Source organism: Lycorma delicatula, chromosome 6 (assembly GCF_047948215.1).
Source record: "Lycorma delicatula isolate Av1 chromosome 6, ASM4794821v1, whole genome shotgun sequence".
Lineage (NCBI taxonomy): Eukaryota > Metazoa > Arthropoda > Insecta > Hemiptera > Fulgoridae > Lycorma > Lycorma delicatula.
In genome coordinates this window covers 23,695,899-23,717,363 of record NC_134460.1, presented here as the reverse complement: position 1 = coordinate 23,717,363, position 21,465 = coordinate 23,695,899, and the positions used below count along the sequence as shown (strand labels likewise).

General features: G+C 30.4%; 1 protein-coding gene across 4 annotated transcripts in view; it reads right to left on the bottom strand.

Moving 5' to 3' along the window:
* Positions 1-21,465, bottom strand: part of ICA69 (islet cell autoantigen 1-like protein) — a 65,330-nt gene that overhangs the window by 39,921 nt on the left and 3,944 nt on the right. For all 4 annotated transcript variants that reach the window (XM_075369400.1, XM_075369398.1, XM_075369399.1 and 1 more), the window contains 2 exons: positions 9,669-9,946; positions 6,455-6,615 (listed from right to left, as the gene is read on the bottom strand). In XM_075369400.1, coding sequence (XP_075225515.1) covers positions 6,455-6,615; positions 9,669-9,885 — 378 coding nt within the window. In that variant the 5' untranslated portion in view covers positions 9,886-9,946. The remainder of the gene's footprint in view (positions 1-6,454; positions 6,616-9,668; positions 9,947-21,465) is intronic.

The window sequence follows — 21,465 nt, the reverse complement described above, 5'->3', positions numbered from 1 at the left end:
TGACTTGCTCTCATACAATGCAATACTCTACACAAATGTTTTCAGTAACTTTTTTCTCAACTCAAGGCTTATAATATTTCCTGCAAAAAGGTTTTTCTTTTTGTTACAGGCATTCTTTGCCTGGTGTATTCTACTCACTATTTCTTTGTTGCTTCTTCAATTATCTGCTATTTTACTACCCAAATATTTAAACGCTTTCACTTCCTGAGTAGTCTCACCTCTCAGTTATATTGTTGTTCTATTCATCCTGTTCTTACCAGTATTTTGGTTTTATGACTGTTAATACACATGTGAAATTCTTCTTTCAGTACGCTATCCATAACAGTTAAAATTAGTTGCAAGTCCTCTTTGCTTGATATATGATTGGAATGTTAAGATTAAAAATTAGTACATTAGAAAAAAAATAGTTTTACAAAAACCAAACAAAAAGGTATCTTAAAAATATTTAATTAACTGATAACAAAAAATGATATATCCTATTCCACTTATGAATAAATTTCTTGTAAAGTAAATGTATAACATAAAATAACATCGCTAAATGTTAGGTTAAAAATTAATAATGAATTTTCTTTTCCTGGTCTCTACAAATAGCAATGAAAAATCATGATACTCAATGTAACAAATTATTTAAAACTTTTTAACTTTATTTAAGTATAAGTACACAAGGAATGTAAACTCAGAATTATTAACAAATCAGTTAATTAAGTTAGTAAACTTGTAACTTAAAATATAAATGTTAATCAATTAATACATATTAATATTTACACTATAATAAATGTCCATGCACCCACTAATAATAAAAATAACTCTCCAAAAGACCATAAAGAAACAGAAAAGTTCTGTGATCTACTTGACCTGTCTAAACATCCTCAAAAACCATGTAAATAATTAATCAGACTTCAATGCTCAACTAGGTAGAGAAAGAAGATACCATCCATGATAGCATCACAAAATGGCCAAAAGAAAACAAACAAAAACAACAGACTTTTCTCTGTGGAAACCACAACCTAATCTTGAAATCCACATATTTCCAAAAGAAACCTTAAAAACTCAAAACCTGGAAACACCTCCCACTACAGTAAAGGAGAATGGCAGGAAGACCATGTCATTATGGACAAACACCACCACAAGATCTACAATGTAAAAGTCCTCCGAGGAGTAGACACAGACTCAGATCACTAAGTAGTCAAAATTAAAATTAAACTTACTCCCCCAAAAAAGGAACAAAGCCAAGCCCCTAAAACTAAAAGAAAAATGGACCCTACCAAATTAATCAAGAATGAAACTTACCAAAAAGCAACCGAAAAACTAACAATCACGGATAAACTTGAAGATCCAGTCAACAACCTTAAACAAATCGCAGAAGAATTAGCCCCAATAAAATCCCATAAGAAAAATCAATGATGGAACAGTGAATGTGATGAAACAGTGGAGAAAAGACATCAAGCAGGTTATTTCACCATTCCAAACATCTTCCCAAAATCTAGTACAACAAAGAAAAGAAACCACCCAAATCCTAAGGAGAATAAAAAGAAACACCGTAAAGACACACTGAAGTCAATAGAAGAAGAATTAAGAACAAAACACAGTCATGAGATTATACAAAACCTTTAAAAATCAGTTCCATAAATACAAGCCCCCCCAATCCTACTAATAAAGGATGAAAATGGTAAACTGGCCTGCAACAATAAAGACAATGCAGAAATCCTAGCTAAATATTTTAACAGACTCTTAAATTGCAAAGAACTCCTAAACTTCAACACCAACACCCCAAAAAAAATATCACCAGAAAACATCAACTTTGCCACAATAAAAGAAGTCTAGCAAGCACTGGATAAGATGAAGAATTACAAAGCAGCGAGAGAAGATCAGACTTTAGTAGAGATCTGAAAACATGCAGGAAGATCAGCAAAAATTCCCCTTAATCAACAGCCTGTCAACACCTGGATCAAAGAAGAACTACCGGAACACAGGATGACAGCTCCCTCCTCCATCTGCTACACAAACAGACCCTAACAATTACAGGGGCATCTCACTCCTAGACACAACATACAAAATTATTTTCAAGAACTCCATCCTTCACAGGATTGGTTTACAACTCAAGAAAGAACTAGGAAAACATTCAGGAGGTTTCAGAGCTGGAGGAGCTATCCAGCTCTGAATTATCTTTAGTGCCAAGCTAATAATGGATTACAACAGGAAAAGAAACAGAGACATGATGATAACACATAGATTTCAGGTAAGCATATGACTACATCCACAGAAAATCCCTACTAAAAATTCTGACACCTTGGACTACATACCAAATTAATAAAAATTATAAAACTGATCCTCACAAACAGTAAGTCAAATAAAAAATTCAGAGGCGAGCTCTTGCAACCTTTTGAGATCAAAACAGGACTGCACCAAGGTGTTGGGTTCTCACTGCTATTATTCAGATGTACTCTTGAAATGAAAATGAGCAAATGGCTGAAAAAATGCCCCCCAAAAGTAAAAATAGGCCAAAAAACCAAAACAAACTCGTTCCAAATAAGAAACAAACTAGTCAAAGCTCAAATATTAATCTGGTACAAATACAACAAAAAATGCCTATCAACAAACACAAAAATAAAACACTACAACACAGTTACAAAAACCAGAAGCCACTTATGCAGCAAAAACACTCTTCCACCTGAATGAACAATCAAAGACAGACAACATTCCAGAGAATCGAAAGAAGAATTGGAAGAACCTGCATCAATAAAAATACCAGAAAGACGGGCAGTGGTGGATTCTGCCCAACAAAGTCAAGTACAAAGAGTTAGAACCCATCACTGATACAAAGTGTAAGAGGAGACTAGGATTCTTTGGATATACTATATGGATGCAAGATTCAACACTTCTGAAACAGCTAGTACAATCTCTACTCTAAAAACACCAAGACAGAATGCAGATGGATCAGAGAAATAATGAGGATCTAAAGGAAATTGGCCTTACACCAGAAGACACCACAGATAAGATAAAATTACGCAAAAAAATCAAGAATAAAAAAAAATCACTTTACACTCACAAGAAAAACCTCAACACAAACTTTTTCAACACTAGAAAGGGCACAAAGATCAGAATGTATGATAAAGTACTGGGAGAACCGCAGCAAGGCCCAAACAGTCCCATCAAAGAGGCTTGGATAATGAACTGACTAAGGTGATCCTAGACGGTCATAAAAGATAATAATAATATGTTAATAGTAGTAGTTTAACTGTAGCAAAGCTTTCCATAAAATCAATCAGTAAGTTAGTAAAATGTTAATGAGCATTTTTTAACTGATTTTTGTAATTATACACTCACAATAAACAGGAATTATATTCACAGGGGAAAACTACTGAAACTGTTTTCTTCTCCCACGTAATCCTGAAATTCTAAAACAAATGTAAACACCTACAATTCATTATTCAAAATATAAGTAATCAACTTCTTTAAGATTTTTTATCATACATAATTACAATATGGAAATGCATATCAAAGACTGCAACACTAGTGGCAAAAAGAAGTAATAAATTGATGAAACATACATTTTGTGCTCGGTACTGGTTATTAATGTTTTTATTTTTTTTGGCTTATACAGACTTGATATTTGATCAAACAGGATGTTGATCAAAACTTATCCCAAACCTCCTTGAAGACTACACAGTCTTTTCTCAATGACCAGAATCATAGAATTTTCTATAATCCCATATGACGTTTCATACACATACCTGTCATCCTTTAAAAAGGTTTCATCATCACTGTAACAATTTTAAAATGTATAAGATAAATGTTATAAATTATTTTTTGTTGACAGACTGAAACATAATGTTATGTTCCTCTGACAACCAGCAAATAACAGATTTTGCACGATTCAATGTTTACCCAGATTTTCAGTTAGAATATCATGGTACAAGCACACTGAAATGTCTCACTCTTACATAATGTTTCTGGTTTATATGTATAATATTTGTTTTTCAGGCAAGATCAACATAACCAATTAAGTAAAATTTATTCAAATTAAATGAGAATATTGTACACACTTACGCCAAATTTTATCAGACACATAGTACATTCCTCTGTTATAATAAAACAGATTTAATGCCATAGATAAAAAAATCTACTGACCAACAAAAGACAGATAAAATAAACTAGAATAATAACTTTCTGTAAACACATTTTTTAATTACTTCAAATAAATTAATCTTTATGAGAATCTGATTCACAACTTCCTGACACCATATATTTTGACCCTATATTTTTACCAGCCGGCAGTGAACCTAATTTAATAACTCAAAATGAAATAAATGATTTGATACATGACCTTGGTTTGACAAAACAAAAAGCTGAACTTCTTGGTTCCAGAGTTCAACAATGGAACTGTTAGATAAAAACACAAGTGTTTCACTTTACCGAAAACAAAATAGAATGTTTTCAGGTTTCTATAAAATGGAAGGATCGCTTTGTTTGTTATGATACTAATTGTTTAACAAATGAACTTAATATGGAACATATATCTTCAGAGTGGTGTATCTTCATAGATTCATCTAAACACAGCCTAAAATTTATTTCATAATGGAAATGAAAAACCATCTCTTCCTTTAGCTCATTCAGTGACAATGAAAAAAAAAACTATGAAAACTTGGCTACCATATTAAATGAAGTTAAATATGAACAGTATCAGTGGGATATAATTTAAAAGTTATATGTATGTTGCTAGGGCTTCAAGAAGGTTTTATAAAGTATTGTTGTTTTTTATGCCTATAGGATAGTCAAACAACATAAAAATATTTCATTAAGAAAATTGGCCTCATAGAACTTCTTTTGAACCAAGCACTTCAAATATACAGAGCATAGTCCCCTTGTTGATACCAAAAAGGTTCTCCCACTCTCCATATTAAGCTTGGGCTAATGAAAAACTCTGTTAAAGCTGTGGACAAAGAAGGTAATGGTTTCAAGTACGTAAAAGAACTATTTTCCCAGTTAAGAGCTGCAAAATTAAAAGAAGGCATCTTTATTGGACCTCAAATAAGTAAACTATTACGAGCCCCTTTTAAAAAAAATTAAATGACAGAAATGGCAGCTTGGAGCTCTTCTTTAAGTGTAGTGAAGAGATTTCTCGGTAATAAGAAAGATGAGAACTATAAAACCCTCATAGATGAACTCTTAAAAGCCTATGAATTACTAGGATGTTGCATGTACTTTTTACACTCCCATTTGGATTTTTCCAGAAAATTTTGGTGCAGTAATTGACAAACAAGGAGAGAGATTTCACAGTACAACAGGATAATGGAAACACGATACCAGGGATGCTGGGACCCATCTATGATGGGCAACTACTGCTGGTTTTTAAAAAGAGAAGATTTTACTGAACATAAGAGAAAAAAGTGAAATATTTTGTCACTGTATGACTCCTTTACATAGCATTTCATTATTTTTTATTGCATGTGGTTTTTTAATAAAACATCTTTAATTAGATTTAACATATTTTAGATGTAAATATATTTTCTATTCAACATACATTACATTGCAAAAATACATATCTTCTGTCTTTAGTCAAACCCCCAACCCCTGTAACAAAAAAAGAACGATACATGTTACAGTATTTTTCATATCATTTTTGAATTTAGGGCCACAAAATACCTTAAGTACAGCAATTTTCATCAATGTTACTTAAAAATGTTAAAATTTATTGACTAGTGTAATGTGTGCTGACCTTTACTTCCCAAAAAGAATACAAAGAAAGAAGTAAAAAAGGAAAGGAAAAAGGAAGAGGATTCCTTCCTTTTCGTTTGATGAATAATCGTGATAGAATAATTTTTTTTTTTAATTTAATAGAAATTGTGGAAGCAGAATTAGGTAAACTGATAGGTATGAAATCAGGAAAAGTAAACAGCTTTGAAAATCTAACTCAGGTACTTTTTATATAATCAAAATACAGTATCACCAGTAAATAGAGTTGAAAATTTCCACTGAACTTTTAAAAAAATATTCTTTAATTCACTCCTATCAAAAAATTTATTTTTACAATTTTTTTCTAACTTTTGATTGTTTCTATAAACTCTAAATATTTATTACAGTTTTCTCAAGTAAGGTGGTTTTAATCCTTAAAAATTACTTTTAATTCTTATTGATCCTTTTAATCCTTATTGAATAAGTATTTAATCCTTACTGATTGTAGTAATACATTGAAAATGCTGGAAAAACTCAGCAACCTCAATGACAGGATTTATGTATAAAAGATTAGATTATTGCTGGCTGAAAATAAAATAAATTAATTAATTACATCAATAAGAATTTTCAATATATAGGTAAGAAAACAACAGAACATTATAAATTAAAGTAGAGAAGTATATACTACTTAAGTAATATTTCTATATTTAAATAGAAATATTATAAAATATCCCTAAATTCCATTTACAATAATTATAAAAAAACAACACAAATGTACCTGATACAGTCTAAGAAGTGGTTTTCTCAGTGATATTCGTTTTTGTCCTGAATATGACAAAGCTTCACCAACATCAGTCATCATCTGGCCGGCTCTAGTTTTATCATGTTTACCAGATTCCTTAAGAAATCTTCCCATTGAATCCTCCTCTTGCGCTAAAGCTAAGTAACAGATATAAATGAAATCATGAACCAATCATAGTACCAATGTACTATAATATACATTAATTAGTTAATAATAAACTGCTTAGAAAACTGCACCCTAACAGGAGAATATAATAAATTTTTTAAAGACTAATAATTATTAATTATTACTCTTTTTACTATAAGTTTAGGATTTGCAGAAATTTTCTTTAGAATAAATATATTACAAATTAAACAAAATATCCAGTGACATAATTCTAACAATTAATTAATTAATTTCATCAATAAATATATTACAGTTTTATAACCCTTTTTGTTAGATGAATCTAGATTAGTGATTTAATACTAATTTGAGAGGTAACATATTTGATCTGCTGTAGTAGACCAAAATAACTATATTGTTAAGCTCTATAAGCATAACATATTATGAATTGACATGATATAAAACTATATTCTTAGTTTCTTCTTGGTTTTCAAACATTTAGCAATCCCATGTATTAAGCCAATGTAGTCATTAAGGAAGCTGCATTCAGTCATCCTTTATAGAATGTAGGGTCAATTATGAATACATGTTTTTTTTATGAAATATCAGTTGTTTGATGATAGGGTATGCAGTTATGTCAAAAAAAATACTGGAACAAATTAATATTACTGAATTGTTAAGGAAAATATCAGAGCAAGATTGTTGCTATTAAAAAGTTATTTGCTAAGACATACACAGTTAATGCACAGATTTTCATGTTCTACCCCTGATTATACAATGTGCTCTGTAGCCTACTGATGTTTACTGTAAGTTTTACATGGCCAATATATATGCATTTATTCTCAATGAACCATTTTTGTCATCCTCTCATTGATTATAAAAATAATGTGGCACTGTGGCATAAATTAAAACTAGCATCCATATAGTTATGGGTATTTTCAAAAATGACAACCTTTTCTAATGAAAAGAAATTGACAAATTTCATTGATGAAATTGACAAACTTCAAATTTTTAACATTGTGAGAATAATGATATACTGAATAAGAATAACCACTCAATTTTTTTTCCAAAGAAATCTTTTTTTCAAATGAAGATGAGAACCTTTCACATTCCTGGAGTGATTACTTTTTTAATCTATGCATACATATACATTATTGCTAATTTACTTTAAATATGTTTTTTACTTCTTAACTTATTTGTTTATTCTGATTTTCTGCATAATAAATAATTTATATTATCTTTATTTGATTTAATTTTTTGCTTAGCAAGTTTCCTTTACATCTTTTAGTTTTCTTTTTTTTTGTTTGGATCTGTATATTTTTATAATTAAATTCAAACAAAAACTACTGACAAAAATCGTATTTAAAATCTTAAAACTAGATGGCATTAGTAGTTTTAAATTTCTAAATAAGTTCTTAGTAAATTTTTATGAGCATATCATCGTTCAATTTATTTTAATAACATTTAGCATAGCTGTTTAATTTTATTTTTTAAATTATTTTGTCTATAGTGTATTTATAAATTCTAGTTGTGATATTTTTAAAATGCTCAGTATAATATCACTAAATTTATGCTACATTTTTTGTCCAATAAAAATGTAGGCTTTAAGTATGGAACACATATGAGGTCTGTAAAGAAATGAAACTAGTTTTTTCGGCAGCACAAGTGGCAATACTGTAAAGTTACTAATAAACACATGATTTATATTAGATATTAATATTTTTAGTTTCACGCAAACAAACTTTTCGTGAAACGAGTTCTTGTTGTATGTTATATAAATGAGTGATACTAATTATGAGTAACATAGTGCAATCAAGTTTTGTGTTAAACTCTGTGAGAATGCTATTGAATCTTTTTAAAAATTGAATAGGGGATATGGAGATGACGCTCTGTCATGAGCCCAAGTTTCAGGTAGTTTAAAGCATTTTCTGATGACTGGAAATCAGATGTGGACGATCCATGCTCTGGAAAACCATTAAGATCATAAAGTGATGAGTGTTGAGCGAATGAGACTTGATACGATATGACCTGCAGAATTAACTGTCAGAATGTCTCCAGAACAATTGAATTTGAACCGTACCACAGTCCATCAAATTTTGACAAACAAATCAAACATGAAAAAAATTTGTGCAAAATTAGTCCCAAAAAACCTCACTGTTGAACAGAAAATCAATAGGGTGGAAGTGCGTCGTGATCTTCTAGGGTGAACTGAAACCGATCCTGATTTTCTAAAAAATGTTATTACGGGTGATGAATCTTGGATATATTTGAGTACGACCCAGAAACAAAGTGCCAGAGCATGGAGTGGCACACTTCAAACTCACCCCTTCCCAAAAAAAGCAAAAATAAGCAAATCAACAATCAAAACCATGCTAATTTGTTTCTTCAATAATAATGGCATTGTCCATAAGCAGTTTTTGGCAACAGGACAGACTGTAAATCAATATGTTTACAGAGAAATTCTTGAAATATGGTGGAAAAGTCGCCCACCTGAGACCAGCCATCAAAGACAACTGGATGCTGCATCATGAAATGCATCTTGTCACACTGAACCCTCAATTAATGAATTTTTGGCAAAGAAAAAATTCCTGTAGTTCCTCAACCACCTTCTTCACCTGACTTGAGTCCCGGCGACTTTTTCCTGTTCCTGACTTGAAAAAAACACCTCAAGGGACACAATTTTGGAACAGTATCAAACATAAAAAAAATGTAACCGACCATCTGAAGGATATTCCGATTTCTGAGTTCCAACACTGTTATGAAGAGTGGGAAAACCATTTGAAGCATTGCGAGGCTTCCCATAGGAACTATTTCAAAGGTGATAGAGTCAATGTATAATTGGATTGTAAATAAAATTTTTTTCTGAATCAGTATCATTACTTTATTTACAGATCTCATATAAGAATAAAATAATTATTTTCCAAATAAAAAAAAATAAAAGAAAGAATTTTCTGCTAAAACTTCAATTGAAATATTTTTGCATTTTTCATAAACTGAATGAAAGATTATAAAAAGAGAACTGAATTAATTATTAATATTTTGAAAATTTATATATTCATGAAAAATTATGAGAACCAAAGCTACTTACTATATAACTTTTCTTGATATCTGTCAATAATGCGTTTAAGTTCTAAACAACTATCCTGAATTGATCTAAGAAGCTCAAGTTTAGCATCCAACTCAGCATCTGATGCAACAATACACTCATCTTCTTTTTTCCCCAGTTTTCTAAAAACAGTCTGTTTTGTTACCCAATACTGATGCTGCATTTTATTAACAGCTGAGGAAGAATTGTTTCTTGTCATGTTTGGGTATCCAGATGATGACCAGTGGCCTATATTTCTGTTAGAATTACTGTTGTGGGACCTGTAAGTCAATTAAAATAAGATTTTATGATCTTATTTAATATTGGTTGATAAAAAAATCATTCATTATAGTTTTATGAAAAATAAATTAATTAGTAAATTTAGTGTATATATATGATTAATATTTTTTTTTATTTTTTATTACTTTAGCAAATTGACTGGTTTGATAGGTATCGCCATTCCTCTTTGTTAGATGTTGGGATTAAAATCTTTTAACCCCAACATAATCCTACATCCTCTCCTTTACCTGTTTTACTTCAAAGAAAATTATTTTTGTAACCTTATAGGCAAATAAATGATAAGATATTATACAGGGCCATAATGGAGTGGTGACACCACTGCCTTTCATCCGGAAGGTTCTGAATTTAAATCTAAGTCAGGCACGGCATTCATCTTGCATCACACACTACAAAATTCATCTACCATTAAGAAACTGTAATTTGGTGTCGGTCTCTGTTGTTAATGAAATAACTAAAATTACTATTGTACTCAAGAAACTAAACTCTTACTAAATCCTTATTAGTGTAAATAAGTAGATGAAGACTTGTTCTATCTGAGGAAGTCTCAAGTAGTTAGCACTGTTAAAAACACAATGAAGGATATAGTGTACTATGACAGGACACCATAGGTAGCTAGAAACCAATCACTTGTGTTATTAATTTTGTGCTCTTCATTTCCACATTTTACAAATAATATTTATTAACCTTCAACTGGTGATGTGATGTCAAAATGACGGCATGTGTCTGGTCGCTGCGTGATTACTACCACCCTTAATCACCTAATGAATCATGCAGTAGCTGGTACTTTTTTCGTTATAGTTAGATTCCCGTGCAGTAAGAGTTTTTATAGTTTCTGTTTTTTCTCAATCGAGAAAAATCAAAAAAATTGAATTAATTTTTTCCAGTGTAAAAATTAACATGAATGATTAGAATTTCAAAGAAACAATTCTTCATGAACTGGATGGATCGGAAAGCAAGGATTCAAATATTGATGAACCAATTACACGTCAAAATAGGGAATAAGGTGCAAATGGTAATCAAGAATGGGAGACAGATGGAAATTGAGAGGTGGTTGCTGTAGGAAATGAAAAACAGGCTGTTGATTGGAATGACTATTATCAGCAAACATGATAAGATTCTGAGGTCGAAAGTTTCAAGAGGGGTGAAAATGAAGGGATTGATAAACATGGGGAACTAGATGAAAACATTTATCTGAGTAAATCCAATTTTAGATGGTCTAAAGTAGTACAGAGAAGAAATGTTTGAGTTGCGGCATATAGTATATTACGAATTGGTAACAGGTGTAATATTCAAAATGAAAGTGAAATTGGAGTATGGAATAAACTATTTTCCAATTATATTTTGTATATTATTTTGGATTGGACAAACAAAAAGATGATTTCTTTGAGAACAAGATACAAAAATCCAAATATTAATGAATTGAATGACACTGATATTGTTGAATAGAAAGCACTTATAGGAATACTACTTCTTACAGTAATATTCAAATGTAACTGCGACAGCATAGACTAAATTTTTTCTACTGATGGAAAACGCCGAGAAATCTTTCGATTGGTAATGTCAAAAAAGCGATTTTTATGTTGCTTACTGTTCTAAGATTTAACAATTCTGAAGCAAGAGCTCAGAGGAAAACCACTGACAAAGCAGCTTTGTTTACAAAAGTATTTGAAGTTTTATTGCTAACCGTCAGCACATTTACTCCATCGGTTCAAACGCTTGCATAGATGAAATGTTAGACCCGTTCCATAGCAGATGCGCATTCATATTGTTTATGCCAAAAAACCAAATAAATATGAACTAAAATTATGTGTAATACAGACTTGCAAACTAGTTATTTATACAACACATAAATTTACATCAGTAAGAGTTCTCATGGAATTGGACTGACACAAAAAGAAAACAAATTCTCTAAACCAATACAGTCCAAAATACGACTGGCAAAACCCCTTTATAGCACAAATAGAAACATAACTGAAGACAATTGATTTTCATCAATTGACTTGGTTGAAAAACTGGGAGGTAAAGGGCTAACATATGTTGGCACCCTAAATAAAAGAAAACGAGAAATTCCAACTGAATTTCTCCTCGACAAATGTGAAAAATTGGGGAAAGTTTATATGTCTTTACTAAACAAATGACCTTGATTTCTTATGTACCAAAATTTAACACATCAGTTACACTTATTAGTTTTCTGCATCATAATAAAGGTGATGATCTTAAAAATAATAAGTCTGAGATTATATCCTACTATGCCACAAAAAAATGGGGTTGATGGTTTAAACAAGATATGTAGTAATAACTCTACTGTCCGGCAGACAAAGAGGTGGCCGATGGTATTGTTCTACAGATTAATTGATATTTGTGCAGTGAATTCCTATATCACATACTAATCACAAGACAAGTGTCTTATGACAGACACTTTGACTACCTGAAGTACTGCAGTAACAATGAAGTTAGTTTCCGTCCATGCAACGCGAAGATTTTATAATAAAAGAATTTCTCGAGATATACAAATTTCATTAAAAAGAATTTTTAAACTGCAAGAAGAACCTGAGGTACTTCCAACAACTTCTAGAAGGCTGCAAAACCAAAAGACGTGCAGTATCTGCCCTGCAAAAAAGAAGAAATGGGCATCGCATTTGTGCTATGAATGTAAAAACTCTGAATGTTTAGAGTATCTGAAAAAGATTTGCACAAACTGCTATGAAGACTGGACTACTTCTTTTTTTTATTTATTTTTTTTTAAATTTATTATTTACTATTATTATTATCATTATTGTATTATATTCACCCATATTTTTATATAATATTGATAATAAAATATAATTGTATAATTTCAAATCTTAATAAAATGAAAAAAGCAAAAGAAAACCCAACAACTCAAAATTATGATTTCCAAATTCTTTATTTCTCTTTACTTTTTTAATATTGGTTTTCCTTCTTTGGGATTCCAATATCAAATTCCTCAGATTCGCAACCATGTGAGTCTTTTTGTTGGCGATTTCTTTGAAATTACAGACAATCATGTAATAATAAAAAAGGCTACAAATCAGAATGATTTCAGCCACTAATTACCTAGTTATCACATTTTATAGGAGAAACCACCTTTATATCCTTCTCAGAATATATATATAAAAGTACTAACGCTTGGAATAGAAACCTATTCAGGTAGGATCTCATCTAAGGGGTTAATTATTTCAAACTATTCTTTCAGATTAATTATATTGCACTTTAATAAATGCTGTACAAATTGTATTCCTGACTTTATCTTAGTTGTATTGTAAATTCATTAACTTAGGACCAACCACTCAACTGTATTTATAGCCACTTAATTGATTTACAGCCAACCACTCAACTTGTATATAATCTTTTACTTCCTTGTTGGAATTTGGCTTTGGATTCCACGTTATTGTACATTTATATAAATTCATAAAACCTCTGTTGTACAAATATTGGTCAAATTCCAGTTTCTGTGAGTCTAGTGAAAGTTGCTCCAAACATTTTTATAATCTAACATTATGTGGTTTAATCAAACCCCTCAATTTCTCAAGTTCTTTTTTGTCATAACTGTATAAAAGTGTACTGTATTAAAAATCTGATGTGGACACTACATGACTTCCTTGACCGCCTATTAAATTACATACACAATTTTTTTTAATGAAAAGTACATAAAATTTTATTTCATTAATAACTTCTGATATTTTTTTATTTTTTATTATTATTATTGAATTACACTGAACAACAATGACTTCATTAAATGAGAGTGAATAACTGATTCTTATAGTATTTTCATGCTGATTTCAAATATGAGATCAAAATTCTTCTATCAGGCTTAGTTGTTTTGTTAACCACCATTTTTATTTTCAGGTAGTATCGTGCATGAACTCCATAAACATAGCATTTTGTGAACATATTTTATTATATTATTTTTCAACTAAATAGCTTTTGTTTATTTATTACAGTCCTTTAATTGTTGTCACATTGATTTGCTGGACATTAGTCATCATGTTTATTATTTACACACTAATTAAAATGAACAAGAATGTCAATCGTTCTTCCAATTTTCATCTTACTATAAATATATCCACTCATTAGTTATTTCTGTTGTTATCATATTTACTAGAGTAAATTTTATATATATACATAAAATACTAAATATTATATTTGCAAAGTAGAGAAATATTTTTAATGATCATTCAAGTGCGAGTTCTTGTGTGTTTAACAATCAGTTTTGTAGCTGGCTTTCATATTTGCAGGTGTTTGTTGTTCAGTAAGTGGATGTATGTTTATGAAGTGTTTATTTTTAAAATATTAGTGCAATATATTAACAATGCCTTGCAGTTGCATTAATCATCCAAATAATTTCTACAAAATCTATGAGGAGGTAATGTTAAAGTCTCAGAAAAGAAATATAATTCCACTGATAAAAAGGTCGTATGAACTGTATTTTGGATGTAAATTATGTGATTGGACAAATATTGGGCTCCATATTTGCTGTGCTTCTTGTGTACCATTGTTGACTGGTTAGCTAAATGGATCTAATCACATGCCATTTGTAATTCCAATGGTTTGGAGAGAACCGAGGGATCACACCATAGACTGTTATTTTTGTGTAATAAAGATATCTGAGATAACAGCTAAAACTAGACATACTGTTAAATACCCTGATAATCCTTCTGCCATGTGACCAGTGCCACATAGCCAAGAGCTTCCAATTCCAGTACCACCAGAAACATGGAATTTAGATGAAGATGAAAATGTTGAATCTTGTGCTGACTTATCAGGCAGTGAAGAAAGACCCAAATTTTTTAGAAAATAGATATACTGAGCCCCATTTAATTAATCAGTCAGAATTAAATGATCTGGTTCGTGATCTAAATTTATCGGAGAATCAAGCAGAAATACTGACATTAAGACTGAAAAGATGGCATCTTTTATAACAAAACACTAAAATAAGAGCTTTCCATGACAGACAGTCAGAATTTGAACATTTCTTCTCTCAGTAGGAAAACTTAGTATGCTGTAATGATTTGGACTCTTTACTGGAAGCTTTGGGACATATTCACCATCCTGACCAACGGCGACTTTTTACTGATTCATCAAAGCTTAGTTTGAAAGCTGTTATACTTCAGAATGGAAATAAATACCCGTCAATACCATTAGCATATGCTGTTCACATGAAGGAGTCTTATGAAAATACAAAACTTGTATTGAGCAGGATTCATATGAAAATATTTATGGCATATTTGTAGAGATCTGAAAGTAATAGCAATTTTACTTGGACTATATTAGGTTTTGTTGCTTTTTGTGCGAATAGGACAGTAAGGATAGGAAAAACCATTATATAAAAGAGTACTGACCAAAGAGAGAATTACCGACTGTAAGAGATAAGAATATAGTTAGTCAGGCATTAGTAAAACCAGAAAAAGTTTATCATCTGTCACTATACATTAAGCTAGGTTTATTAAAAAAATTTGTTAAAGCGATGGATCACAATGGCGCAGGATTTCAGTTACTAAAAAAACAAATTCCCTAATATAAGCAATGTTAAAATAAAGGAAGGTATATTTGTTGGACCACAAATATGAAACTAATGAGTGATCTGGTGTTTGAATGATTTGGAGGTTGTTGCATGGAAATCACTTCAAAATGTGGTAAACAACTTCCTTGGAAACCATAAGGTTAGTAACTGTAGAGAACTTGTGAGTGAACTCCTTCAAAATTACAAAGAACTTGGTTGTAATATGTCACCCAAAATCCATTTCTTACATTCATTTAGAACTGGATTTTTTCCCTAACAATCTCAGCGCTATCAGTGATGAATGTGGAAAACACTTTCACCAGGAGATATCTCTACAATGGAAACACAATACCAAGGAAAATGGAACCCAAAAATGTTAGCTGACTACTGTTGAAATCTAAAGAGGGATCCTACAGTAAATAACAGCACAAAAACCAAAAGAAATAGATTTTAGGAGAGTACAAAATGCATGTAATGTACTATCATATTACGTTCACCATAATTTTTGTTTCAAAAGAAATTTCAATTACAAAAAACTGTGCCTGGTAGAAAAAATTTATTAACAAATATGAAATCAGAATAAAAAATACTATAAGAATCAGCCATGCATTATCATTTAACAAACAAACTATTAAACTTTATTGACCAGTGTTATTTATTATAGATTGTTTTTTTACAATCAGAGGTTAATAATTATTAATAAATCAATATATTTAAATTAAAAAAAAAAAAGGAGATGAAGTCGGATTCGAACCAATGTGCCTTCCCCTTGCAAGATCCAAATATTTCATTAATTAAAGTTTTATTTGGCTATAACTCTAGAACCAATGAAAATAAGTATCACTTATGATATATTGTTGAAAAGCTCTCAATAAGGCTGCAGTTAAAAGAAAGTCCAAAATACATTTTTTTTTTATTTTGGGCTTTTTGGACACTTTTGGTCAAGTCGATTACAATCGAAAGGGGAGGTGAACAACTAGATATTACAACAGTCCTAAATCCAAAATTTCAACATCCTACGGCTAATTATTTTTGAGTCATGCGAGATACATACATATGTAGATGTCATGCTTAAACTAGTCAAAATGGATTCAGGGATGATCAAAATGAATATTTCTGTTGAAATCTGAAAACTGGAATTTTTTACAATCAAAATATTTCCTTTACTTCGAACAAGGAAGTAAGAAGTGGTTTAAAGTACTAAAGGTTTTTTAAAAAGCTTTATTCACATAACAATAACTAAAATTAAAAATTTACTTAAAAATGATGTAGAGTAACAAAATATTAAGGGGTGTCAAAATGACCCTATGTGTCGGAGAAACATCACCTCACCAACTGAAGGTTAATATTCATTCTTCAATTCAATATCTCAAACAAGATTTCACAAATTACAAGGATAGCCTTTAAAAGTCTAAGTAAATATATAATCATGACTGTTCACAACAAAAAAAGTTGAAGAAAATACAGTAATGTTTACATTCAGAAGTTCACAAAGCTGACCTTAACAGCCTACCTATAAGGCATAAAGTTAAGACATAATCAAACAATTTGGGAGAAAATTAAAACTTCAGTATGCCCAAGAAATCTTATAAAAGAATGAAAAAAAGTTAACTCATGACTTTCAAAGATACTGTAAGGAAATATTGAACAAAATTTCTATAACTGACATAAAATGTTGCAGTCATTAAAGAAGTTACTAATTTTTAAAATACAAATCCAGATCTGCAAATAAACTGCATGCACAAAACTATACAGAAAATTTTGAGGAACAATGGGTTTTCAATTGAAGAAGTCTGCAAATAACAGGAAAATTTTGGTAGAAAAACATGATGTAGACCTCAAATAAATAATGGAAGTAGCTCCGTGAACACACCTAAAAAACAGAACAGAATTATTATAAGGCAGACAAAATTGCGAACATGCAAACCAAACGTTTTAACAACAATGACAACGAAAGCAGTGATAAATCTGTCATTAGAGAGTGACAATGCAAATGACACAGACAAGATAAAGCTTCTGAATTAAAAAAAAAATCTATCTTTCTTTCTTACTATTCCTTTTTTTAAAATAAGGAAATAAAAAATATTAAGAGCTAAAAATAATAAATAGAATGCAAAAAATTAAAATATTTAAAAAATTGAATATAAAAACAAAAATATTATTAATGTAAATAATAAAGGAAAACGGGCACATTTATTATATTCATGTCCACATGCATGTGTATTTAACATGTTTGTATTTTATTCATCACCTCTCATGCAGTCCAGATATACTGCACATTAATTGAATAGTTTAAACTTTGATGAGTAGTAACATATGTTCTAAGTATGATTGATTTCTTCAGAATTAAACAAATACATATTCTTAATAAGTACATTGTAATCTAGTCAACCAGTAAACAATAAGCAACCCTCTCAAGGCCCAATGACATAAAGATGATATGTATAACATGTAGTCTTGTACAGACTCAGGTTGACCATTCCTGAAATAAGTGGAAATTGAACCCCAACCACTAAAGTACATCAGTACCCACTGTCTAGTATTCAAATCTGTTTAAAAACAACTAACTTTTACTATCATTTGAACCTCAGAATCTTTCGACTTCAAAAATCAATTAAACTTGATTTTGCGACTAATTTACCACCAGACCAGCCTGGGAAGCTAAACAAATAATTATTTTTTTTTAAGGTAGTTACTGCCTTAATTATATGTGTGCATCCTACCCTAACAAATAAGGTAAAATAAAGATGCCAAATATACAATTCACTTTTAGTCGGTTAACACATAGACTGCCAAGCCAAATATTGTGACACTTCACTCAGGCTACCATTTTTTTTTAAAAAACTTTAATGAATTTTTAACTACCTATACTTGTATAATTTAAGCTAAATTTTTAAATTTGTTGCAAAATAAGTATGACTCACCTTTGGCCCACATGGCCTAATGGAGTTAACGTTTATATTCTAGAGCTACATGAACCAATTTTGAGTCAAAATACATTTCCTTTTATTTATTTTAAGTTACCGCTACAAAAGATACTTACAAAATAAACACAAATTTGGAAATAAAATAATTTTTTTTAAAAAGAAGTCCAAATCCATAATAATAAAATATTTCTCAATTTTTTAAAACAAAGTAGGCTCTTTTGAAAATTCTTGAATTCTGCGGAATAATGATTAAGGGTAAAACACAAGTAAAATTAACAACTAAATTATTGTAGCCTAATTCCAAAATTTTTCTTCTGAAATCAAAAATTCAATACATAGTTACAATTTCTAGAATGATTCGTGTATGTTGAAAAAACAATCTTTACATATACTTTCTTCGCAGACGTTACATTTTAAGCTCACTCTTTTTGTTTTCAATGCACCATTGAAACAATTCATCCAGCTCCTTATAGAAATTTTTGCATCGTGTGATTTATCTTGACCAAAATATGGGTTGTGGTAGGTTGAGATGGTCTAGGGCGAGGTATCTTATTTTTATTATTCTGTTTTAATGACTGGTGTTGATTATTATTTATCTACCAACTGTTGACTATTGCTTCTTTAAAATTAGTTATATTTATATATATATATTTTTTTTTACCGTTTTGTAAATGGACCAAGCATTTACTACAGTTGCATAAATCAATAAATCAAAAACAACTTTGCAATACCATTTGACACATCTAAGACAGCCAGAATGGTAAGCACTCATTTGATCTGATTGATCAATCAAAGATTTTCCTTGATTATAGTCCACTACTGTTTGAGGTTTAGTTATTTTGTTGCCTGTTTTATAAATGTCACCATATTATCTATATGCTTGGTGGTAAGCATTAAAACTTCCCTTTGACCTTTCAATTTAAGGATGACTATGTTTTAATTTTTTTTTTTTTTTGGGGGGGCAATAACTCAAACCTCTTTTTAATTTTTTATGTAAAACATTTTTAGGAATATACTTTCTTTTTTTTTAATGTTCCAACAATGTGGGTATTATTATCAAGTAGGTTATCTGCTACAGTGACATTAGTGTACCAGTTATCAACAAAAATCATTCTTCCTGTTTAAATATGGGGCACTTAGTTCTAATAATACCTTGGAAGAAACATCTTTTCCAGGAGTAGCCTCTTTACTTGCATATATTTTATATGCAACAGTACAACAATCTAACGCACAGTTTAAATACTTTAATCCCATATGGATGAGATTTTTGTTTACTGTATTGCTTAAATATGATTCATCCTCTAAAAGGAATCATGCTCTCATCTATATACATCATGTCTTCCAGAATTACAACATTTCTAAAATTTTCAACAACCACATCAATTAAATCTTGAATTTTATGTAGGCAATTACCTGCAGGTGTCTCTTCATTGTTGGCACAATGAAAATGAGCAAGTTAACAATTCAAAGCGATTACTTGACATGTATTGTGGGAGAACTGAAATAAACCTCCAATAGTGACCAATGCTTGGCATAATATTGAGCCCCATGAACATTGCACTGCCCAGAAACATTTCAGTTCACTACTCCTAGTTTCTACCCATTTTCCAATTCTAGCATGGGGAGAAATCTCTTATTAAGTTAAATGAGTAATAATTGCTTTCAATAACCAACAAATAAAATAACTTCTTTAGTTACAAAAAGCTCAAAGAAATCGACAGGATCACAGTCTCTAAAATCTCTGGCTTTACACCAAACGGTTAGTCATCAGGATTATAAACAAAATAATTCAAATTGTTTAACTCACCAACTGGGCCCCATGTGTACTACCTACATACTGCAACATGTTCAATTCTTTCTTCCATAATATCTATGATTTTAAAAGGCTGATCAATGTCTTCTTCATTACGACTTTCAACTCTGTCTTCTAAACTCCCAACATCACTTTCACTATCAGTATCATGTTTTTACATCGGATCATTGTCAAAATCATATCCTAAAACTTCTTTATCAACACTTTTATTTAGTATTCTGTGTAATTCATCATCAGAAAGTTTTTCCATTATAAGTAATAAAAACAAAACAAAGCAAATTAAATACCACGCTTCAAAATAAAACATAATTTTGAGGTTATAACATTCACTACCGTTAGAGAATTTTGATTCCAACATGTACAAACACATTTGTTGCCACTTCCTGATGGATACTATCTATTACAACATATAAAATAAAATGAACTTAAAACAGATAGCAAAATAAAATACTGACACCAGAAACAAAAACTTTTTTGGCTGTTTATGATAAAAAAAAAACAGCAACATATTTGCAGGTTGAAGTCATTTTGTAATTCTTTGAGACTATGGCTTTCAATTCATATAGTAAAACATATTGTAGAGTAAGCCACTAATGCAGCACTCCGCTTTTAAATGATGATTGTAGTATGAACCGGTTTTGGCTCATGCAGCCTGAGTAAAAATTCTAAGTGTGACATAAAAATGGTTCATATGGCAGTCTACATATCAATATGATCACTATATAGTTTAATCAGTTATAGATCCTATTAGAATTTGTCCATAGGCTGATATCATTAAAAATTGATATCTTCTACATTTGCACACAACTTTTATATTTTTTCCATACAATTAATGCTGAAAATCATAAAAAATTTTCTACACTTTTTCAATGTCCATTCACCTTTGGTTTTTGTTTTAAACGTATTTATCATTCCAGTTATTTTGGTACACTACATCCTTGTTGCAATAATTCCCTAATTTAATAATATTATTTATTACTTTTTATAATCATTCTGCAGCCAGGACACTGATTGTGTTATCCAATAAACTTCATGAATCTCTTGCCAGGTATCTAATTTGTAAATCTGCCATCTTATGCTGCTCATAGCTCTGTGCTCATCATATATGTATATATCTTAAACATACGTGTATAAACATGTATATGTGTAAATGTGGTAAACACACTAACTATCCAATAAGCACACTACCCGGGCTGGTGACAGATTCATTCACATTTACCAGAGTGCACTAGCAAGCAG